At 46.2% G+C, this 18715-nt stretch overlaps 1 protein-coding gene across 2 annotated transcripts; it reads left to right on the plus strand.

Moving 5' to 3' along the window:
* The first annotated feature begins 3799 nt into the window (after nt 1-3799).
* Nucleotides 3800-18555, plus strand: TXNDC15 (thioredoxin domain containing 15). Of its 2 annotated transcripts, none has more exons than XM_056124394.1 (5): nt 3800-4042; nt 9838-10325; nt 11699-11862; nt 14829-14959; nt 17182-18555. In XM_056124394.1, exons 1-5 carry the CDS (start codon nt 3841-3843, stop codon nt 17376-17378), a joined length of 1182 nt encoding a protein of 393 aa, XP_055980369.1. In that variant the 5' UTR covers nt 3800-3840; the 3' UTR covers nt 17379-18555. The 2 variants fall into 2 exon arrangements, with proteins under 2 accessions (XP_055980369.1, XP_055980371.1); XM_056124396.1 differs by having other exon boundaries at nt 9844-10325.
* The last annotated feature ends 160 nt before the right edge of the window (nt 18556-18715 follow it).

An 18715-nucleotide genomic window follows, 5' to 3' on the forward strand; every position in this document is an offset into this window, starting at 1 on the left:
TAGTGGTTAAATCAAGAGTTTGGTGCATGCAGATTCAGGAGTAAAGCCTGAACAAAGGTGTGGCCCCAAAATTTAAAAAGAAACACCACATTTTCATGACCTTTGTGATCTGATTATTTCATCTCTTCTCAACTCTTTTGCTACTCCTACTCACCATACACAATTGTTTCTGAACTAGCTTGGTTTCTTGGATTTTTTTTTTTTTTTTTGCTTTTTTGGGTCACACCTGGTGATGCACAGGGGTTACTCCTGGCTCATGCACTCAGGAATTACTCCTGGCGGTGCTCAGGGGACCATATAGGATGCTGGGAATTGAACCCGGGTCGGCCACATGCAAGGCAAACACCCTACCCGCTGTACTATCACTCCAGCCCAGTTTCTTGGATTTTGAATTCCTTTCTATTGGATATTCTTACAGGCCCTCCCCTCATACTTCAGAAATAGTAATCATAGAAATATTTACTTGTTGAGGTTGGAGTGATAGTACATCAGGCAGGGTGCTTGTTTTGCACACAACCAAACCTGGTTTGATTCCTGGCACCCCATATGGTCCTATAAGCCCCTCTAGAAGTGATCCCTGAGCACTTCCAGGTGTGGCTAAAAAGCCATCTATCTGTATTGGGTTCCATGTCCCTCCCAACAGAATGTGCCACCTGGTGGCCAGATGGCCAAAGTATGCATTCTATCTAACCACAGTTACTAAAGTGTCTGTCATTTGATAGTGTATATTAAATATTTAGTGAAAGATTATAGTACCAACACTGGTGTTTCTGCCTAAACTGCCAAAACACAAGAAAGGAAAAGGGACATTAAAATGGACAGAGGGCCAAGGATATAGCTCAAAGGCCTATTGCACATGTGTGGAGGAGGCAGGGCTTCAGTCCCAGCACCACTCAAGTCTGAATACTTGGAATCAGCCTCCAAGCACTGAGCCAGGAATAGCATCTTAACACTGCCAGGTGTGACCTAACCACTCTCCCCAGCTAAGTATAAATAAAAAAGGAGGGAGTAGTAACCATAGGGTATCCACATTTGAATGTCCAGATGCAGCAAATCAACCTTTTATTAATCCTAAATCTTCTTAGTCCTTTTTTTTTTTAATTTTTATTAGTGAGACACCATGAGGTACAGTTGTAGACTTACAAATTTTGTGCTTGGGTTTCAATTACACAATGATCAATTAAGTCATATTTATTTTTACTTATATTCATTTATATTTATATTTACTCATACCAGGTTTGGAAGTATGGCAGAGCATGGTAATGTTGAAAGACTGCTGTTACGGGCTGGTTAGTACTGTGGTTAGGGTGCATCACAGACACCAGGTTCGTTTTCTGTCACCACTTGGTTACCTGAGCTTTCTTGGCTGTGGCCATGGAGGCCACCAGCACTGCTATCCCAGACACTACAGGGCCTGAGCAGCATTGCATCCTTGGGCCCTTGTGTTGAACCAATGACTGAGAGTCATCAATGGGCTTCCTGGGCCTCCTAAGCAGTTGCCTAGGAGCCTTTTGCCCACCCACCCAAGAAAAAAGCTTGCTGTGTATTCTTAGGATTAAGGTTGGTAGTATACTGGTGACTTGTGATCATCTCCAGAACCATGGGTTCTTCATTTATGGTACCCTTTTTCTTGTCCTTAAGCACTTGAGAATTTACTACAGTAAAATGGCAGGCTGTTAACAAGAACCATTCCATATGAATGATTGGATCCCTAGCACTGAAAACAAATCACCCATGGGTCAGATTAATGATGCATCTTTCTGGACTATCAGCTTCTCTTTGTTGGGCACAGGGTACAATGATTACTTCTCTAGAATTGTATGCTAGGAATATAAAAAGCTACCACTTTGAAGTTTTTACTGTGTGCAAAGGCATCAAGCTCATCATGTTTTGGCTCCTCTGATCCACATAACTATCACCATTCCCATGTTACAGATGGAGAAATTTTGAACCTTCTGCTCCACGGCTGGGGAGCACAGATAGCACAGATAGTACAGTGGGTAAGGCACTTGCCCTGTGTCCCACTGACCTGGGTTTGATCCCTGTCACACATGATCACTCCTGAGCACCACTAGGAGTGATCCCTGAGTACCACTGGGTATGACCCAACTCCCTAACCCTCTAAAAAAATGTTATAAAGGTTGGAGCTGAAATTTACATAGCCAGAAAGCCTGCATTTCTCTTACTGTTGTTATACTTACTGGTGACTGAAGGTAAACATAATGGAACTCATCTTTGTGTGTGTGAGAGTTGGGAGGGGAGAGAAGGGGAGAGAAGCGGGTATTTGGGCCACCCTCAGTGATGTTGAGCTGTTTCTGCTCTGTGTTCAGGTGTCACTCCTTTGTGGTGCTGGTAATCAAACCAGCATCAGCCACATAACAAGGGAAAATTTCACTTCCTGTGCACACTCTCCAGCCCTATTTCTACTCTTTAAACATCTTCCATTTATAAAGTACTTTCTACACTTACATAGCTCTGTTGGCTATTCATAGTTTAGTTTAATCTTTGGAGGCTCTCTCCACTAAGTTACTCTAATTGTTTACCAGGACAGTCAACCTTTTCATTTTCTTGAAGAATTTGCCCCCCCCCTTTTTGGGGGGGCCAGCACTGCTCAGGTCTTACTCCTGATGCTGCTCAGGGATCACTGCTGGTGGGGCTTGGGGGAACATATACCATGCCAGGGATTCAACCCTGGTCAGCTGTGTGCAAAGCAAATACTCCCACCTTCTGTGCTATCTATTTGGCCGACCAGGCCTGCAGAGGCCCATAAGAGCTCTGCAGCCCTAGCCCATCTACTTTACACCCTCGCAGAGGATGCATTTAAGGATGGGCCAATCTTCCACCTAACCAAAATAACAGGATGAAATTTTCTCTTCATTTGCATTTCCCACTGTATTTAGATAAGAATGGCCCTGCCTAAGGGATTGATCTCCAAGTTTAAAAGATATTTTTCTTGTTCAGCTAGGATCTTGGGAATTGCCATATGCCATCAGAGGACAAATGCTTTATGACCTTTTATTACTTTAATGTAATTTTCCCTTCTATTGTAAAGCCTGGGCTGGAGCAATAGCACAGCCTGTAATTTGCCTTGCATGTGGCTGACCTGGGTTGTATTCTTCCATCCCTCTTGGAGAGCCCGGCAAGCTACAGAGAGTATCCTCCCCGCATGGCAGAGCCTGGCAAGCTACCCATGGCTGTATTTGATATGCCAAAAACAGTAACAACAAGTCTCACAATGGCGACGTTACTGGTGCCCGCTTTTGAGCAAATCGATGACCACAGGTAGGACAGTGCTATAGTGTTACTGTAAAGCCTGTCTAATCCTAATTACCCGGGTGTTTGCAAACAGATGAATCAGAGAAAAAGAACGCTATTGTCTTATTCCTCATCTAAACTTTCACCTCTGAAAACAAGGCTTTCTTCCTTTCATCCAGGCTGCAGTGACGATTTCTAACTCAGGTTTACTTGAGTAAGGCAGAAGATTTGATTTGCAATCTGGAGGAGGAAGCCCCTCAGGTTTGGAAGGAAGCCCTAGTAGCCAGGTCCAGCAGGGAAAGAAAGAGCATAAGGGACCCGGAAGCGGGACGTCGCCCAGGGCCCTGGTGGTCGGGAAAGTACTCAGAGACCTGAGATTGGGGGACACTTGGTTCCGAAGGAGTCCGGAGAGGGAGCGAAGGGGCGGGTATAGCTCACAGGTAGAGGCTGCGGAGCTCGAACCGCCGCTCGGCCGCGTACGTAGGGGCGGGGGCGGGAATTGGGAGCGCGAGCGGCCCGGCGCCAGCCTCGCGCGAGAGCTGCCCGACTCCAAGATGGCGCCCGGCGCAGTCGCCAGCAGCCAAGATGTCGCCGCCGCGCCCGCGCGCTCGGCTCTCCGCCCCCTGCCTCCGTCCGACTAGGAGCGCGGCTTGCGTCTCCGTGCGCCGGTTGCCCTTCGGCCTGGGTGCTGGGCCCGGGAGACGGCGGTCCTTGAGCGCCATGCGGCTCCTCGGCTGGTGGCAGGTCCTGCTGTGCGTGCTGGGGCCTCTCGCCCGCGGCCAGGACGGTGAGTGCCGCGGCGCGGCGGGGCGAGGCGGCTGGGGGGGTGGGGGGGCGGCGCACTCGGCCGCGGCGCCGGGCCCGCGCTGCCCGCGGACACCTGCGTGTGTCGGTCTGGGGTGACCTTCCGTTCTCGTTTCCTGGCCAGAGCCTCCCGCGAGCGCGTCCTTTCCAAAGAGACGGACTCGAAAGGGGGGCCGACGTGGCCAGGGTCGTTGGCAGGACCCCGGAACCGTCCGCAGTGCCTTCCCACCTGTCAGCGCCCCCGGCCCGCCACTCCCTTCCCCAACCCCCCCGCCCCGGGCCCGCGGCTGTTCCCCCGGGCAGGGCGCGTTCGCGTCTCCGCGTCCCCCGTGAAGATGCTCTGCATAATTCCTCACTTCTGGGGCATGGCAGAGCCTGTGTCACCCACCCCGACGCCCGTTGTTGCCCCTCCTCCCTGTTGGCCGGTGGGTATGGGGTGGGGCTGGAGCGGGAAGTTTAGTTTGGGCCACATCCAGAGATGCTCAGGGGTTACTTACCTGGCTCTGCACTCAGACGTTACTCCTGGTTGTGCCGGGGCGCCATATGGGATGCCTGGGATCGTTGTCCAAGTGCAAGGCAAGTGCCCCACTCACTGTACTATCTCTCCAGCACCCCCCACCCCCCACCCCCTGCGCTGCCACATCTGAAGGCCACTCTGGCTTAGATGCCCTTGGGAACCCAAAATCCCCCTGCACACTCCAATGGGATTACTACTGCCAGGCTTGGCAAGTACTTTGGGCTCCTTGCAGAAGGAGAGAAGTAACCTGGAGGCAGTCCTCAGTGCAGGCATTGCTCTCCGCCCTATGCCTAGTGCCTACTAAAATTTTGGTCTTGTCATTCAGGCCCTAACAGGAGCCAGCAGGTCCTTCCTTTCCCTAGGGTTTCGTGGATGGAGCAGGGCTTGCTGACAGGGGCAAGGGTGGGAAGAGTGAGAAGTCATTCAGTGTCTGGAACGATAGTACAGTGAGTAGGGTGCTTGCTTTTCATGCCGCTCATCTGGTTTGATTGCAGAAACCCCAAGAGTGACACCTGAGCACAGAGCCAGGAGTAAGATCTGTGTTCTACTAGGTGTGGCCCCAATACCGGAGAAGAGAAAAAAAAGAAAGTCATACAGTTACCATCAGATGGACGTGCTCACTGTGTGCCAGGCACTGTGCCCAGAGCATGCAAGCATTGGTGCAGTTCACCTGTGCTTGTGACGTCTGTGTTAGCTGAGTCAGCATGACTCCTCAGTCACTAAGCCCTATGCCAGGGAAGCAACCTGGGGTTTAGGAGCCACCCTGCAAGCCCCATGGCTGGTATTCCAGTTGACCCTTCTGATCAACTTCTTTACCTCTTTGCTAGCTGCAGAGAGGAGCAGTGTGGTGTGCAGGGTATTTTCTTAGTTGTCCTCTGCATCCTTCTCCAGCCTTCTGTGCCCTAAGTGGTTGTTCTCTGTGTTCTTTGTTTTGAATTTTTTTTCTTTTTTTGGGGGGGAGTTGGGCACACTTGACAGTGCTCAGGGGTTACTCCTAGCTCTGAATTCAGGGGTTACTCCTGGTGGTGCTTGGGGGACCATATAGGATGCCAGGGATTGAACCCAGGTTGGCACAGTATGCAAGGTAAACATCCCATTGGCTGTACTATCTTTTTTTTTGGGAGGGGGGTTCACACCTGGCGATGCACAGGGTTCCTCCTGACTCTGCACTGTGAAAATGAGGTTTGCTGCCCTTCCGGTTCCAGGCTGTTTTTTTCTTTTCTCCCATTTGATTCCCCTGCCACAGAAACCCTTGTGTCAAATCCAACTGATAAGCAGTCTCTTAAGAGGCACTTCGCCATGAGGTGCCGCTATGGCTTTCACATGGCAGGTCATTTCTTCCCACTTACAAAACGAGAACAGTGATATCTGAGGGCATACAGATTACTCTCATCCTCATCTATACAGCGTGCTTGAGTTTCTTCAGTTGAAGGGAAAACAATTTTCCCAAACTCTCCTTATCACTCGGACCTCTGTTATATGGGCTAGGGGACATCTGTTCGTTGTTACATGAGGGTAATCAGGGAGAACCTGATTCTGAATTGTGCCCCAATTTTTTTTTCCCCTTGAGATTCTTTCAAGATGCTGACATTCTCTATTCTGGTGTAGGACTTAGACTATTGATTCGGTTCAGAGAATAGATCACTGCAGAGCGGGGTGTTTGAGAGAAGGGTCAGCTCCACATTTGGCACCCCTCTTTCTTCCCTAGGCATTAGCTTCTCTGATACCTTTACTTCCTACTCTGCCATGTGATCAACCCAGCAAATATGCTGGTTTGTTTGTGTCTCCTAATAACATAAGCAAGGCATACCCATCAGCCAAAAGGTAGGCTCTCCGGTGTGATACTACCTGTTGGATTGGCAAAGTTCCATACCCAGGGGTCCAGCCCTGTCTCTAATTCTAGTTAAATAAGTGCATGACCCTTTTCTGTCGAAGACCCACCCTGTCAAAGACAGCAGACAGGAAGTCTGCCCTGTTGAGTGTACTGTCACTTTTTTTTCTTTTCTTGCTTTTGCTTTTTGGGTCACCCCGGCAGTGTGCAAGGCTTAGTTCTAGCTCTGCACTCAGAAATTGCTACTGAGTGCTGGGAGGACCATATGAGATGCTGGAGATTCAACCCAGATTGACCACATGCAAGGCAAACGCCATACCTGCTGTACTATCGCTCCAGCTTTGGTCACCTTTTTCTTTGTGTTCACTTTCCCATAAGTTTTTTATATCCTTCAGTTTCCCTCAGGTACAAAAAAACAAAATAGAAACCAAAATAACCTCTTACCCATAGCATCTACCCATTTTTTTTCTGTCTTTTTCATAGCTAACATTTTGGAATAAATATGTAAATTTACCCACATAGACACCATTTCTGCTGCTCTCCATTCCTTTTTGTGGATTATTAAGAAAATAAGAATGTATAGTTTTTATTAATCTTTTATAATTTGTTGTGCTGGGGAGCTAACCCATGGTTTCACATATATGAATCATTCGCTCTACCTCAGCAACATCCTCAACTCCATTTGGTATCAATTTTCTTCTGCCTGAAAGAACTATTTTAAGATGCTTGTCATGTGGATATGTTGGTTATGAATTCTTCCAGCTTTCATATGTCAAAGTATTTTTCCCTTTTGGCTCTTGAAAAATATTTTTGCTGTGTATAGAAGTTCTAGGTTTATTGGGTTTTGTCCTTTGTTTTTTTGTTTTGCTGGGGTTTAATTATACCCACTGATTCTCAGGGACTACTCCTGGCTTGGGACTTGCTCCTACCAGGAGATCATGGATAGAACCTGGTGTCATGGTGTCATGGATAGAACCTGGGTTTTCTGTATGCACAGCATTCACTCCAGCCCAACAAGTGATCTCTCCTGTCTAACGATTATTTTCTTAGTTCCTAAAAATTCTTGTATTGTTATGAGAAATCTGCTGTTATCTCTATTTTAGTTCCACTTATATTTGGTTCAATGGATTTATAGTTTTCATCAACTTTGTAAAATCTAGTTATTTCTTCATGTTCTGTCTTCCTAATGGTCTTTCTTTTGGGCACTTCAATTTTATTAGATCACTTGACATTGTCTAGTAGCTCACTGATTGGTGTGTGTGTGTGTGTGTGTGTTCGCTTTTGCATGAGTGCGGTCACTTCTAATAGTGCAAGAGGACCATGTGGTACTAGGGATTGAACTCAGGTCTTGTGCCTACAAAGCATGCACTTATTCCATTGAGCTATCCCCTCAGCTCTCATTGATGTTCTTAATTTTTTTCTTTTTGGGTCACACCCGGAGATGTACAGGGGTTACTCCTGACTCTGCACTCAGAAATTACTCCTGATGTTGCTCCAGGGACCACATGGGATGCTGGGAATCGAACCCGGGTTGGCTGCATGCAAGGCAAATTCCCTACCCACTATATTATAGCTCCAGCCCTGGTTTTTTTTTCTTTCCCGCTTTTTGGGTCACACCCGGCAATGCACATGGGTTACTCCTGCACTCAGTAATTACTCCTGGTGGTGCTCGGGGGACCATATGGGATGCTGGGAATCGAACCCGGGTTGGCCGCATGTAAGGCAAATGCCCTACCCGCTGTGCTATCACTCCAGCCCCACCAGCCCCAATGTTCTTACTTTAGAAAGGGTCCTTTTAAAAACTTTTTAAAAAGAGGTTTAAAAACAATTTTTTAAAATATTTTTTATTCTCACTTATTATTTTGGGTGGGAGGTTACACTTGGTGGTACTTGGTGTCTTCTCAAGCCCATTGCTTGGGGGACTATGTGTTGCTATGGTTTAAACCCAGAGCTTCTGCATACGCTGCATGCACTGCATGCTTCTTCCTGGCTCCAGAGAATGTTTTTGAATTGCTAAAGGAATATGCAGATCTTTAGAGTAGTCTCTGAGGCCTTCCACAAATGTGCGTACCTCAGGTATCCCGACTCCTTCCCCACTGGGAAGCCAGTGGTGATTCGCAGGCACCCTGGGTGATGTGCTATTGGCCTGGCAGAGCTCCTTACACAGCTGGTGGCAGCCCAGCAGCACCCTGAGCATATCCAAATGCAGCTGAACCCCAGTTTGCCATGGTCAGTTCTTGGCAGAGTCTGGCCATGGTTGTGGAGGGCAGGAGTGGTCACAGAGGTGGATGGTGGTTACAGAATGGCTGCTTGAAGATGCCCCAGGCCCTTCCTGTCCCCAGGCCTTGCACCCCACCTTACCTAGTGGCTCCAAAGGGAGAGGAAAGTTCTCTCCTCCCTGCTGCTGCCCCTGCCTCGCTGGGCACTCAGAGCACCGCCATGGACCTAGCCCCAAGGCAGCAGGCAGCAGATGCCGTTGTGTGCTCCCCACTGTGTTCCTCAGGCAGAGCAGCCCTGAGCACCCCCCGGGATGGTGCAGGAACAGAGAACCCCCTCTGCAGTAGCATCAGAAGCCTGTGCTCCTTGAATGGGCTCTGCTGCTGAGTTAGCCGCATGCCACTGTGCTGGCAGTACACCGAGTTTCTCCACGCTCCTTTATCAAGTGGGCGTGTATGCAAAGATGCTTTGCCATAGCTGAATCTTCCCTAAAGGCATCATGCTTTTTAAGCTTATTGTTATTATTATTATTTTGGGCACCAAGCATTGCTCAGGGCTCTCTCCTGGCTCTGCACTCAGGGTTCACCCCTGATGGTACTGAGGGGGAACGTGTGGGGTGACAGGATTCCAACTTGGGTTGGCCACTGAGTTGCTTTACTATGTCTTCACAACTCTCTAGGTGATGTTTACAGAGCACAGAAAAATGTCAAAGTTTTTGTGTTATATTTTCATCATTTGATATCTGCACTGGAATGTTTTTGCTTATTATTCACACGGTAGGCAGCTTTTGGCACAAAGCTGTGCATTTGTCCATTTCCTTGTTTGATGCTTATTAATCTGGCACCCCCTTCTCACTGCTCTCCTGTTCCTTTTTTTTTTTCCTTTCTGTTTTTTGTTTTGTTTTGTTTGGGGATCACACAGGTGGTACTCAGGGGTTACACCTGACTCTGAACTTAGGGATCATCACTGGTGACTTGGGGAACTCTGGAGTGCTGGGGATCAAACCCAGTAAGGCCAGAACCCTACCACTGTATCATGGCCCCAGCCCCTGTTCTCCTGTCCTGAAATAGGGTGGGTGGCCCTCTGCTTGTTTGTTGCACGGGCAAGGTATTTTCTTGGGAGGTGAAAGTGCCCTGTTGGAGAGCACTTTACTTCGCTGGGGTTCACTTAGTTGAAAGTCCAACATGCCTGTGACCATGTTGGCCTGTGTCAGTTGCAGAGGACAGTGGTCACCTGTGGTCAGAGGAGCAGCCCGCTCACCCACTGCCGTTGGGAGCTGTGTATGGGAGTGAGGAGGAGGCCTCCCACCGCCCCGTGGGCCAGGACCTGTCGGCTGAAGAGGCTGATGCAGTGCTGGCGCTGGACACAGAGGGGGACCCCATGGTGATGCTGTCTGTGATTCCGGGGGAGGCTGAGGACAGACTGAGCTCGGAGGCCAGTGGTGGCACCTGTGGGGCTGACGGGGAGGAGGACTCATGGTGCAGCCTCCAAGAGAGCTTCTACTCACTGGACAGCGTGGGGAGCAGCTTTCCCGAGAGGGAGGAGGAGTATTACCCCGAACCTGAGGTGGCAGAGTCAGACCCCGTCCCAGCTGAGGACTTGAATAACACCGAGAGTCTGAAGTCCCCAAAGGTGACCTGTGAAGAGAGAAATGTGACAGGACTGGAAAATTTCACTCTGAAAATTTTAAACATGTCCCAGGTAAGAGCAGCTTATTTGGTACTTTTCTCCTTTTCAGCACATTGGCTCCATGGTATGATGCTATAGTGTCTTTCAAACAGAGGGTCATCATCTTCATCCTGTTGTGGGTGGGAGTGGTGTGAGTGTCATGGCTCTGCTGGTGAAATGGACCTTGAGCTCTGGGGTATTTGCAGGGCAGAGTGTGTGATGGGCTGATTATGCTTCTTAGGTGGTTAGACCTAGTTGTCTTTGTCCATTTCACCACTAAGCATCAGGTTAAATCCCAGTGGACAGGTCAGTGCCTGGTGTTTTTCTTCTTCCCAATAAAGTACTTATTACAGAAACAACTAAAAAATGTCTGAATTGGACAAGAGAGATATTACAGGGGTTTTAAGCCACTTGCCTTGCTTGTGGCTGGCCCCAGTTTGATCCCTCACACTGCATATGGTTCTCTAACAGCCACCAGGAGTGATCCCTGAGCACAGAGCCAGGAGTAAGCCATGAGCAGTTGGGTGTGGCCCAAAACCCAAAAAAGAAAAAAAAAAGGAAAAGGGAAAAATTAATCTGAGCTGTGGACGTGGGATGTGGCTGAAGTGGTAGGTTTTGTTAATATGTGTTAATAAGTGATGGGAAGTTTCTTTCTTGCAACGAGGGAGTCATGTTTGCTCTCATGTCACCTGACAGCTGTCCACACTGAGGCCTGCTTTTCCAGCTTGTTGAACAAATGGTGATTCCAGGCAGAGCAGGGTGACAACTGACTTTTTCCGTAGGACTGTTAAGGGGATTCTTTCTGTGGGACTGGGAGCAGGATGAATCCAGACCACTTCTGTAGAGAAGTCCCAGCGGTGATGGCTATTTGTGTTCATGTTTGTTTTAAATGAGGGCACATCCAGGACATGGGACTCTCTCAGCCCTCCATGCTCGGGGCTTCATTGCATGCCTGGTGGACAGTGCGCCTTGACACTGCTTCAGAGCCAGCACGGGCATGGCTGGGAGGAGCCCCAAACAGTTCTTCATGAGTGTGAGACCAGGGCTGCTGAGCCTTTGAATTGATTGAACCGACTGCCTCATGCAGACGTAACTGTGGTGAGGCCACCATCCTGGAAATTTTTGAGTTGATGAATTAAGTACTAAAATAACCTGATAATGCTGTTAGGAAAGTTTAGGGGGAGACTCAGAATTTGTTATTTGATGGTACATTTCCTGTGGATTCCATGTGGTTAAAAATATAAAAGGTTACTAAAGGAGTAGAGGGGTGGGTACGAGAATCTATCCCTTCCTCCCACTTTTTTTTTTTTCCTGGAGGCAGCTGTTTCCTCTCTTTTGGGGGCTTACTTCAGAAAAGCACGCGTGTATTTGCACTGCAACCCTAACACTTGTTTCTTATACCACAGGACCTTATGGATTTTCTAAACCCCAATGGTAGTGACTGTACTCTAGTCCTGTTTTACACACCATGGTGCCGATTTTCTGCCAGTTTGGCCCCTCATTTTAATTCTCTGCCCCGGGCATTTCCAGCTCTTCATTTTTTGGCACTGGATGCATCTCAGCACAGCAGGTATGCGTTTCACAGGGATTACATCATTCCATTGGGATAATGGCTGCAGTGATTTGTAGGTTGTAATTCTTTTAGAAGTGGAGGAAATAGGTGTGAGCTTTGAAATGGGACTGAAGGAAGGGAAAGGCAAGTGTGAGCCGCATGGACTCCTGGGTAAGCTGGTGCCCTTATCTGGATGCTCCTAAGCAGAAGGCCCTGCTTTCTGGAGAGATGGCTCAAAGGGCTGGGTACGTGCTTTGCATGCGGTTCCCTGGGCTCTCTTCCTGTCACCCTGTGGTCCCTGAGTGTTTCAGTGCGACCCCCTCTCCTTCCAAAATTTTAAATTACTGAGTCTTTTTTTTTTTTTTTTTAGTCCTTTAAAATGGCATTTACCTTCCCCACACCAACCCACCCCTTTTTTTGGTACTATACCTGGCAGTGCTAGGGAACCATGCAGTACTTGGGAATGACGCTGGGGCTTCTGCATGCAAAGCCTATGCACTAATCCTTTGAGCTCTCTCCCAGCCCATTCCCATGTTTTTATTTTTTAATTTTCTTTTTGTTGTTGGGTGAACTTTTGTCTTTTTCAAATGCTTTGTAAGCTGCTGTGAATTTTGTTCAGATATTTGGTATGAAGTGCTGTAATTGTTTTCGGGTTACAAAATGTGTTTTCTCCAGACCAGGAATATGTCTCAGAGGCAGAGCACACACCTCGTATGTGTGAGGCCCTGGGTTCAGTTCCCAACACTGCCTGTCCTTACGCATACTGTCAAAAAAGTGTTTATAAACGGGTCGAGGGAGGCAACTCAGAGACAGAGCAGGTGATGGATGTGGATGATATGTGTTTGGATCCTAGTGATGCCAAAACAGAAACAGCAGAAGAAAAACCCTTACCAAAAAAGTCAGTTTCCCTTCTCTTTAAGTTAGATACCCCTTCGTAAGTCATGACAAGGTTGTCTGTGAATAAAATTGGACTGTTTGGAGATGGTTCAAGTTGTTAGTAAGATGAAGTTGAGTGAAGCTTTATGAACTTAGGCTGGAGAGATTGTACAGGGCTTAAGACACTCATCTTACATGTGGCCGGTCCCTGCTGGGACTATCCCCTGAGCAAAACAGGCTGTGGCTCAAGTTTTCCCCATGTGCCCCACCCTACAAAATATTAAAAAAATACAGATTTGTTAACATGTGCTCGAGAATTTATTTATTTATTGGTGTTTGGGCCACACTCAGTAGTGCTTAGAGAGCTTATTCCTGGCTCTCTACTCAGGGGTCACTCCTGACTGTACTCAGGGGAATCCTATGGGGTGCTGGGATTGAACCCTCATTAGGCACCCTCCTTGCTTTGCTATCTCTGCGGCCCGACCACATAAATAAATTTTTAGTGTGGGTGATATATCTACCACAGCTTAGCTTAACCTGTTTAGGAATAAAGAAATTTCCCAAAAAGTTAGAAAATAGTTATGAGCACTTCAAGGAAATACAGAAATGACCTGGCTGAATGGAACAATCTGCCTGGAAGGATAGCCCAGGCCAGTGTCCAGCTTTGCTGGGGGCTCCTCACCCAGCCCCCTAGCAGAGCTGACTCCATACTCATTGCTTTGGGGGCCTAGTACTACCCCCTCCCCCTCTGATCATCTGCTTTGTTCCCTTTTTATCTCCCTGCCTTCCTCCCATTACCTGGTTTAGTGCCTTAATTATGGAGAATGGAAAATCCTTACCATGTGGCCTGAGACATATTCTTTCCTTGTTAATAAGATGAAGTCATGAAATTCATATACAAGTGGTACTACATGGAAAGTATCATGCTAAGCGAAATGAGTCAGAAAGAAAGGGACAGACATAGAAAGATTGCATTCATCTGGGGAACATAAAGTAACAAAATAGGAGACTAACACCCTAGAGTAGCGAAGATAAGTACCAGGAGGATTACTCCATTGCTTTGAGGACAGCTGCACACGCTAGGGGAAAAGGCAGCTCAGACAGAGAAGGGAGCACCAAATAAAGGGTGATGGGCGGTTCCTCTCAGGATGGGAAATGGGTGATGAAAGGAGACTATAAACCGAACAAGATTGCCACTCAATGTCTCTTTTGCAAACCACAGCACTCAAAATGAGAAAGATAACAAAAGGGAATGGCCTGCCACAGAGGTAGGGTGGGGTGGGGGGATGGGGGGAGGGAGGGATACTGGGACTGGTGGTGGTGGAGAATGGGCACTGGTAGAGGGATGGGTATTCAATTATTGTATAACTGAAACCCAAGCACAAAAATTTGTAATTCTACAACTGTACCTCATGGTGTTTCACTAATAAAAATTTAAGAAAAAAATTAAATTAAAAAATATTTATTTTAGTATGTTCACAAGAGGAGAATCTTTATTACCCAGTGTTACTGTGGGGTGGGAGGTAGGGAATGAGGTTAGCAGAGGTCAAAGCAGCCAGCCCAGAGGTCACACAGCTGAGGTTTGGATGCTGTGTTTTGATTCAGGCTTGGCAGCACTGAGCATATCATGTACATGTACTGAGTACTGCTCAGCTCACATTATTTCCCAGTAGTCCCAACCTAATTGTGAACTTCCTGGTGTGTTGTTGGTCTGATTCCCTTCTCTAACTCACTAAGGGAACTGCTTACCATACATCAGATTTTTAATTGAGCTAGGCATTACGAAGAGTTTGAAATGACAGAGTTTCTTCTGTCAAGTGAATCAACATGCTGTGCTTTGGCAATGAAGGAGAATTTTCTGGTCTGATCTGTTTTGGCAGGTATGACCTTAAATAGTGGAGTAATTGTGTCATGGGTTTGTTTGTAATAGAAAGCAACTCAGAGAGCAAAACAGGAAGGCTCTCAACCATTGACCCGCAAGGAAAGATGTTTGAGTATCAGTCACATGAAAGACTCTTTCTCACTTCATCCGTTCATTCTGTTATGAAACTTGCGTGAGGAAGCCCACTGTTAAGTTGGGAGTTCTGACTGGCTTCTTTATTTTGTAGCCTTTCTACTAGGTTTGGCACTGTAGCCGTTCCTAATATCTTGTTGTTTCAAGGAGCTAAACCAATGGCTAGATTTAATCACACAGACCGAACACTGGAAACACTGAAAATCTTCATTTTTAACCAGACAGGTATGTGGAAAGGTTATGCCATTAAAAAGGTTGTTATTGTTTGAACAGTGTGCCTTCTAGGGGTCCTAATGTGATTTTTATCTCTAAAGGTTTCAAGACTGGATTTATGATATAAAACTCCAATTTTTGGAATTCTAGTGTACTTAAATTTCTTAGGGGCCATTCCCTGTAAAACTACTTTCCTGATGAACTGTTAGGGTCTTATTGCTTAACATGAGTAGGCAATTTTAATATCTTTTCTTCTATATCTTCTATAGGTGTCTTTTTATTTTAAAGGGTTTTTTTGTTTTGTTAAAAAAAAAGATACCTTTAAAAACGTATTCAATATGCCAAATACAGTAATAAGCCTCACAATGTTACTGGGCCCGCATGAGCAAATTGATGAACGACGGGAGGACAGTGACAGTGACCTTTAAAAAACAAGAGGTTTAGGCTGAGGTTGTGGTTCAGTGGTAAAGCACATACCTCGAATCTATGAGGCCCTATTTGATACCTACAAAAAAACCAAAAAAACATCAAAAAACCAAGCCATATTAGGGGCTGGAGAGGAGTATGTGTTTTGCTGTAAGAGGCCTGAGCTTGTTGCCTGATACATGTTGCCCCCATTAACCCCTGGAATGACTCCTGAGCATTGCACTGGAAGTAGCTCCTGAGCACAGCTGGGTATGACAGAAAAAAAAAAAAAACAACGAATTGAACACAGAGCCTTACACTCATTACTCCATTAATGTGTGTGTGGGGAGGTGAAGTGCTGGGGGTAGGGGAAGTTGTGTGTTTCACCTGGGATTGAACCCAGAGCTTCACATACGTTGCTGTTTTGTGGAGCTGTATTCTTGGGCCTTATAGTATTTCGTCTGAAGTATAGTAATCCGTTTGAAGATGCTCTTTAAATTCCTTAGTAGTTTTCAGACCATATGTTATCAATTTTTTATATAAATTGAGCACTAATATCAACAAAGTTTATTGGAAAAGTTCACTCCCTCAAAAGCTTTAATGTCTCATTTATGAACATCTCCTCTTTCTAAAGTTTATTCACTAGGCTGGAGCGATAGTACAGCAGGTAGGGCCTTGCACATGGCTGACCTGGGTTTGATTCCCAGCATCCCATATGGTCCCCGAGCACCGCCAGGAGTAATTCCTGAGTGCGTGAGCCAGCAGGAGTAACCCCTGTGCATCGGCGGGTGTGACCCAAAAAGCTGTCACTGTCACTGTCCTCCCATTGTTCATCGATTTGCTCGAGCGGGCCCAGTAACGTCTCCATTGTGACAATTGTTACTGTGTTTGGCATATCGAATACATCACGGGTAGCTTGCCAGGCTTTTGCCATGCGGGTAAGATACTCTTGGTAGCTTGCCCGGCTCTCCGAGTGGTAGAGGAATCAAACTCAGGTCGGCCATATTGGCTGCGTGCAAGGCAAACGCCCTATCCACTGTGCTATCGCTCCAGACCCAAAAAGCAAAAAATAAATAAATAAAAGTTTATTCACTGAAAGTAAATACAAAAAAAAGAAAAGATAAAAAGGACACTGGAAAAATTGGAAATAAAGCATCTGTTTTTTCCATACATATTAAGTTGTGTGTGTTTCTGTCTGACCCAAAGAACTGAGAGCTGAGTTTCTCACAGAAGTAAAAGGCTCAGTTAGTTACCCAGTTGTTAGCTATTCCAGATCTTGCACTGGTCCCTGATTGCTATTCAGGTTGACGGGGTGAGCGGGAACCACTTTGCTCAGGGGCTCTAAGAAAACCTTGAACAGAAATGAATTAGTAGTCCCAGCATTGTTATCACAGAGCACAGTGGTGATTAAATAATCTAACAGTTTTGGGTAAATTTATTTAAAATCATTGGAATTTAGAATTCCTTAACCCATGAAAATGCCCTGTAGATTCTTGAGAGTAATGTTACTTGTTTTCTTTTGCGGCTCTGGCCAAGAGTCAACTTTTCTGGACAAGATGAAAGTCTCATAGCACACTACCCTCTCTTGGGTTCACAGGAACTCCAGTATTTTAGCTTTGAACAGCTAAATGGACTCCTCCACCTCTGATGTGGCAGGAAGAGGGGCAGCTTAGCAATTACACTGGCAGGCAGGTGGAACTCACCCCCCCATAGACTTGTAGCAGTCTTAAGAGTCACATTTCATTTCCAGTAAGTGCAAAATGTTGCAGCAAAAAACTGTTTGCATGTTTACTTTCTATCTGACTTGAAACAATTGATTTGTCTTTCAGGTATAGAAGCCAAGAAAAATGTGGTGGTCACACAAGCCGACCAGATAGGCCCTCTTCCCAGTACCTTGATAAAAAGTGTGGACTGGTTGCTCGTGTTTTCTTTATTCTTCTTAATTAGTTTTATTATGTATGCTACCATTCGAACTGAGAATATTCGGTGGCTAATTCCAGGACAAGAGCAGGAACATGTGGAGTAGTGATGGACCAGAGGGAGCTGGCCGGAGGAACGTCAGTCCTTCACTACAGAATGATTGCCACAGCTCCATACACCTGCTCCATTGAGGGAAGGGAACTCCGCCCTTCTGTCGGATCATGCATTTGTTAAGCTGTTGAACGTTGAAAACATTACAAACTGGTGTTTTAACTGGTATCGCAATAAGAAAATGCAGAAATATTCATTATAATTTACTGTTCTTATTTCACTACCTGAGCATAATCTATTATATGTAAGGGAGTAATAGTCCAATTCAAAATGTGAAGATGTTTTCTGGTGGCATAGTGACTAGAATGATATGTTTCTATATAGAAGGCAGAGACAGGCCTTTCAGATTATAGTTCTAGGAAATTCTTAACTCCTTATCTCTAAGAAGATTAACTTTCTGTTCATTTGCAGTTTGTCAGAGTCCTTAGGAGGAAATTGTTCTGTTATGGAAGAATAGCTAGAGTCATAAGTATGACTTCACAAGTAGCAATTAATGGGACCTAAAAGTCAAACACCGTGATGTTAGGATCTCTGATTTTCTGGAAAGCATTTAAAGTGGTGGACTAGAGAGAGTACAGGGAGGGGCGGGGGGTGGCAGGTGCTGGCCTTGCATGTGGTCAACCCTGGTACAATCCCTGGCACCACATAAGGTTCCCCGTGCAATGCCAAGAGTCAGCCCTAAGCATAGCTGATTGTGCCCCAAACACAAAAAAAAGGTTTGTGTAGTTAAGTAGTTTCTGGGTAAAGCAGATGTAGGAGAAAGTAAATATAATTAAAGTTTACATATTTATATGTAGTATGTAAGAACATATATATATTTTATATGTAGCATATATAGTAGTTTAAAGTTATTTATTCTCAATCTTTTATTTACATATTATTTGGGGAGGAATGGTTTTGGCCACACTGCTTAGGGGCTATACCTGGCTTTGTACTCAGAGGTCATTTCTGGTTTTTTTGTGTTTTTTTTTGGTCATCAACTTTGTCATCAACTTTGGTTGTGCTGGGGATAACATAGGTGCTGGGATTTGACTGTGGTCAGCAAGACAAGTATGGTAACCCCTCTACTTTGTCTCTGCCCCCATCAGGTCTCTTCTAAAGTGTCATTTAAATTTTAGTCATAGTTACCTATCCAAATTGCATTAAGCAAATATTAAAAAGTTCCTGCCGCTGCCAGGCTTGTTGTTGATCTTAGTCTATAACTTAGGACATCTGTAGAAAAGAGAAAACATGCAGTCATACAAGCTTCAGTTCGGTTTGGGGGAAGGACCCCACCTGGCAGTGCTTAGGTTCCTTCCTGCTCCGTGTGGGGTTGGTTACAAAACACGAGCT

The sequence above is a fragment of the Sorex fumeus genome, unplaced genomic scaffold, assembly GCF_029834395.1.
Source record: "Sorex fumeus unplaced genomic scaffold, SorFum_2.1 ptg000051l, whole genome shotgun sequence".
Classification (NCBI taxonomy): Eukaryota; Metazoa; Chordata; class Mammalia; order Eulipotyphla; family Soricidae; genus Sorex; species Sorex fumeus.

Bases quoted from the DNA above. Each gene is read 5' to 3' on its own strand.
- TXNDC15 (XM_056124394.1), top strand. From the start codon at position 3,841: ATGTCGCCGCCGCGCCCGCGCGCTCGGCTCTCCGCCCCCTGCCTCCGT. The intron at 11,863-14,828 runs GTATGCGTTTCA...TTTATTTTGTAG, and splicing joins GATGCATCTCAGCACAGCAG to CCTTTCTACTAGGTTTGGCA. The intron at 14,960-17,181 runs GTATGTGGAAAG...TTTGTCTTTCAG, and splicing joins CTTCATTTTTAACCAGACAG to GTATAGAAGCCAAGAAAAAT.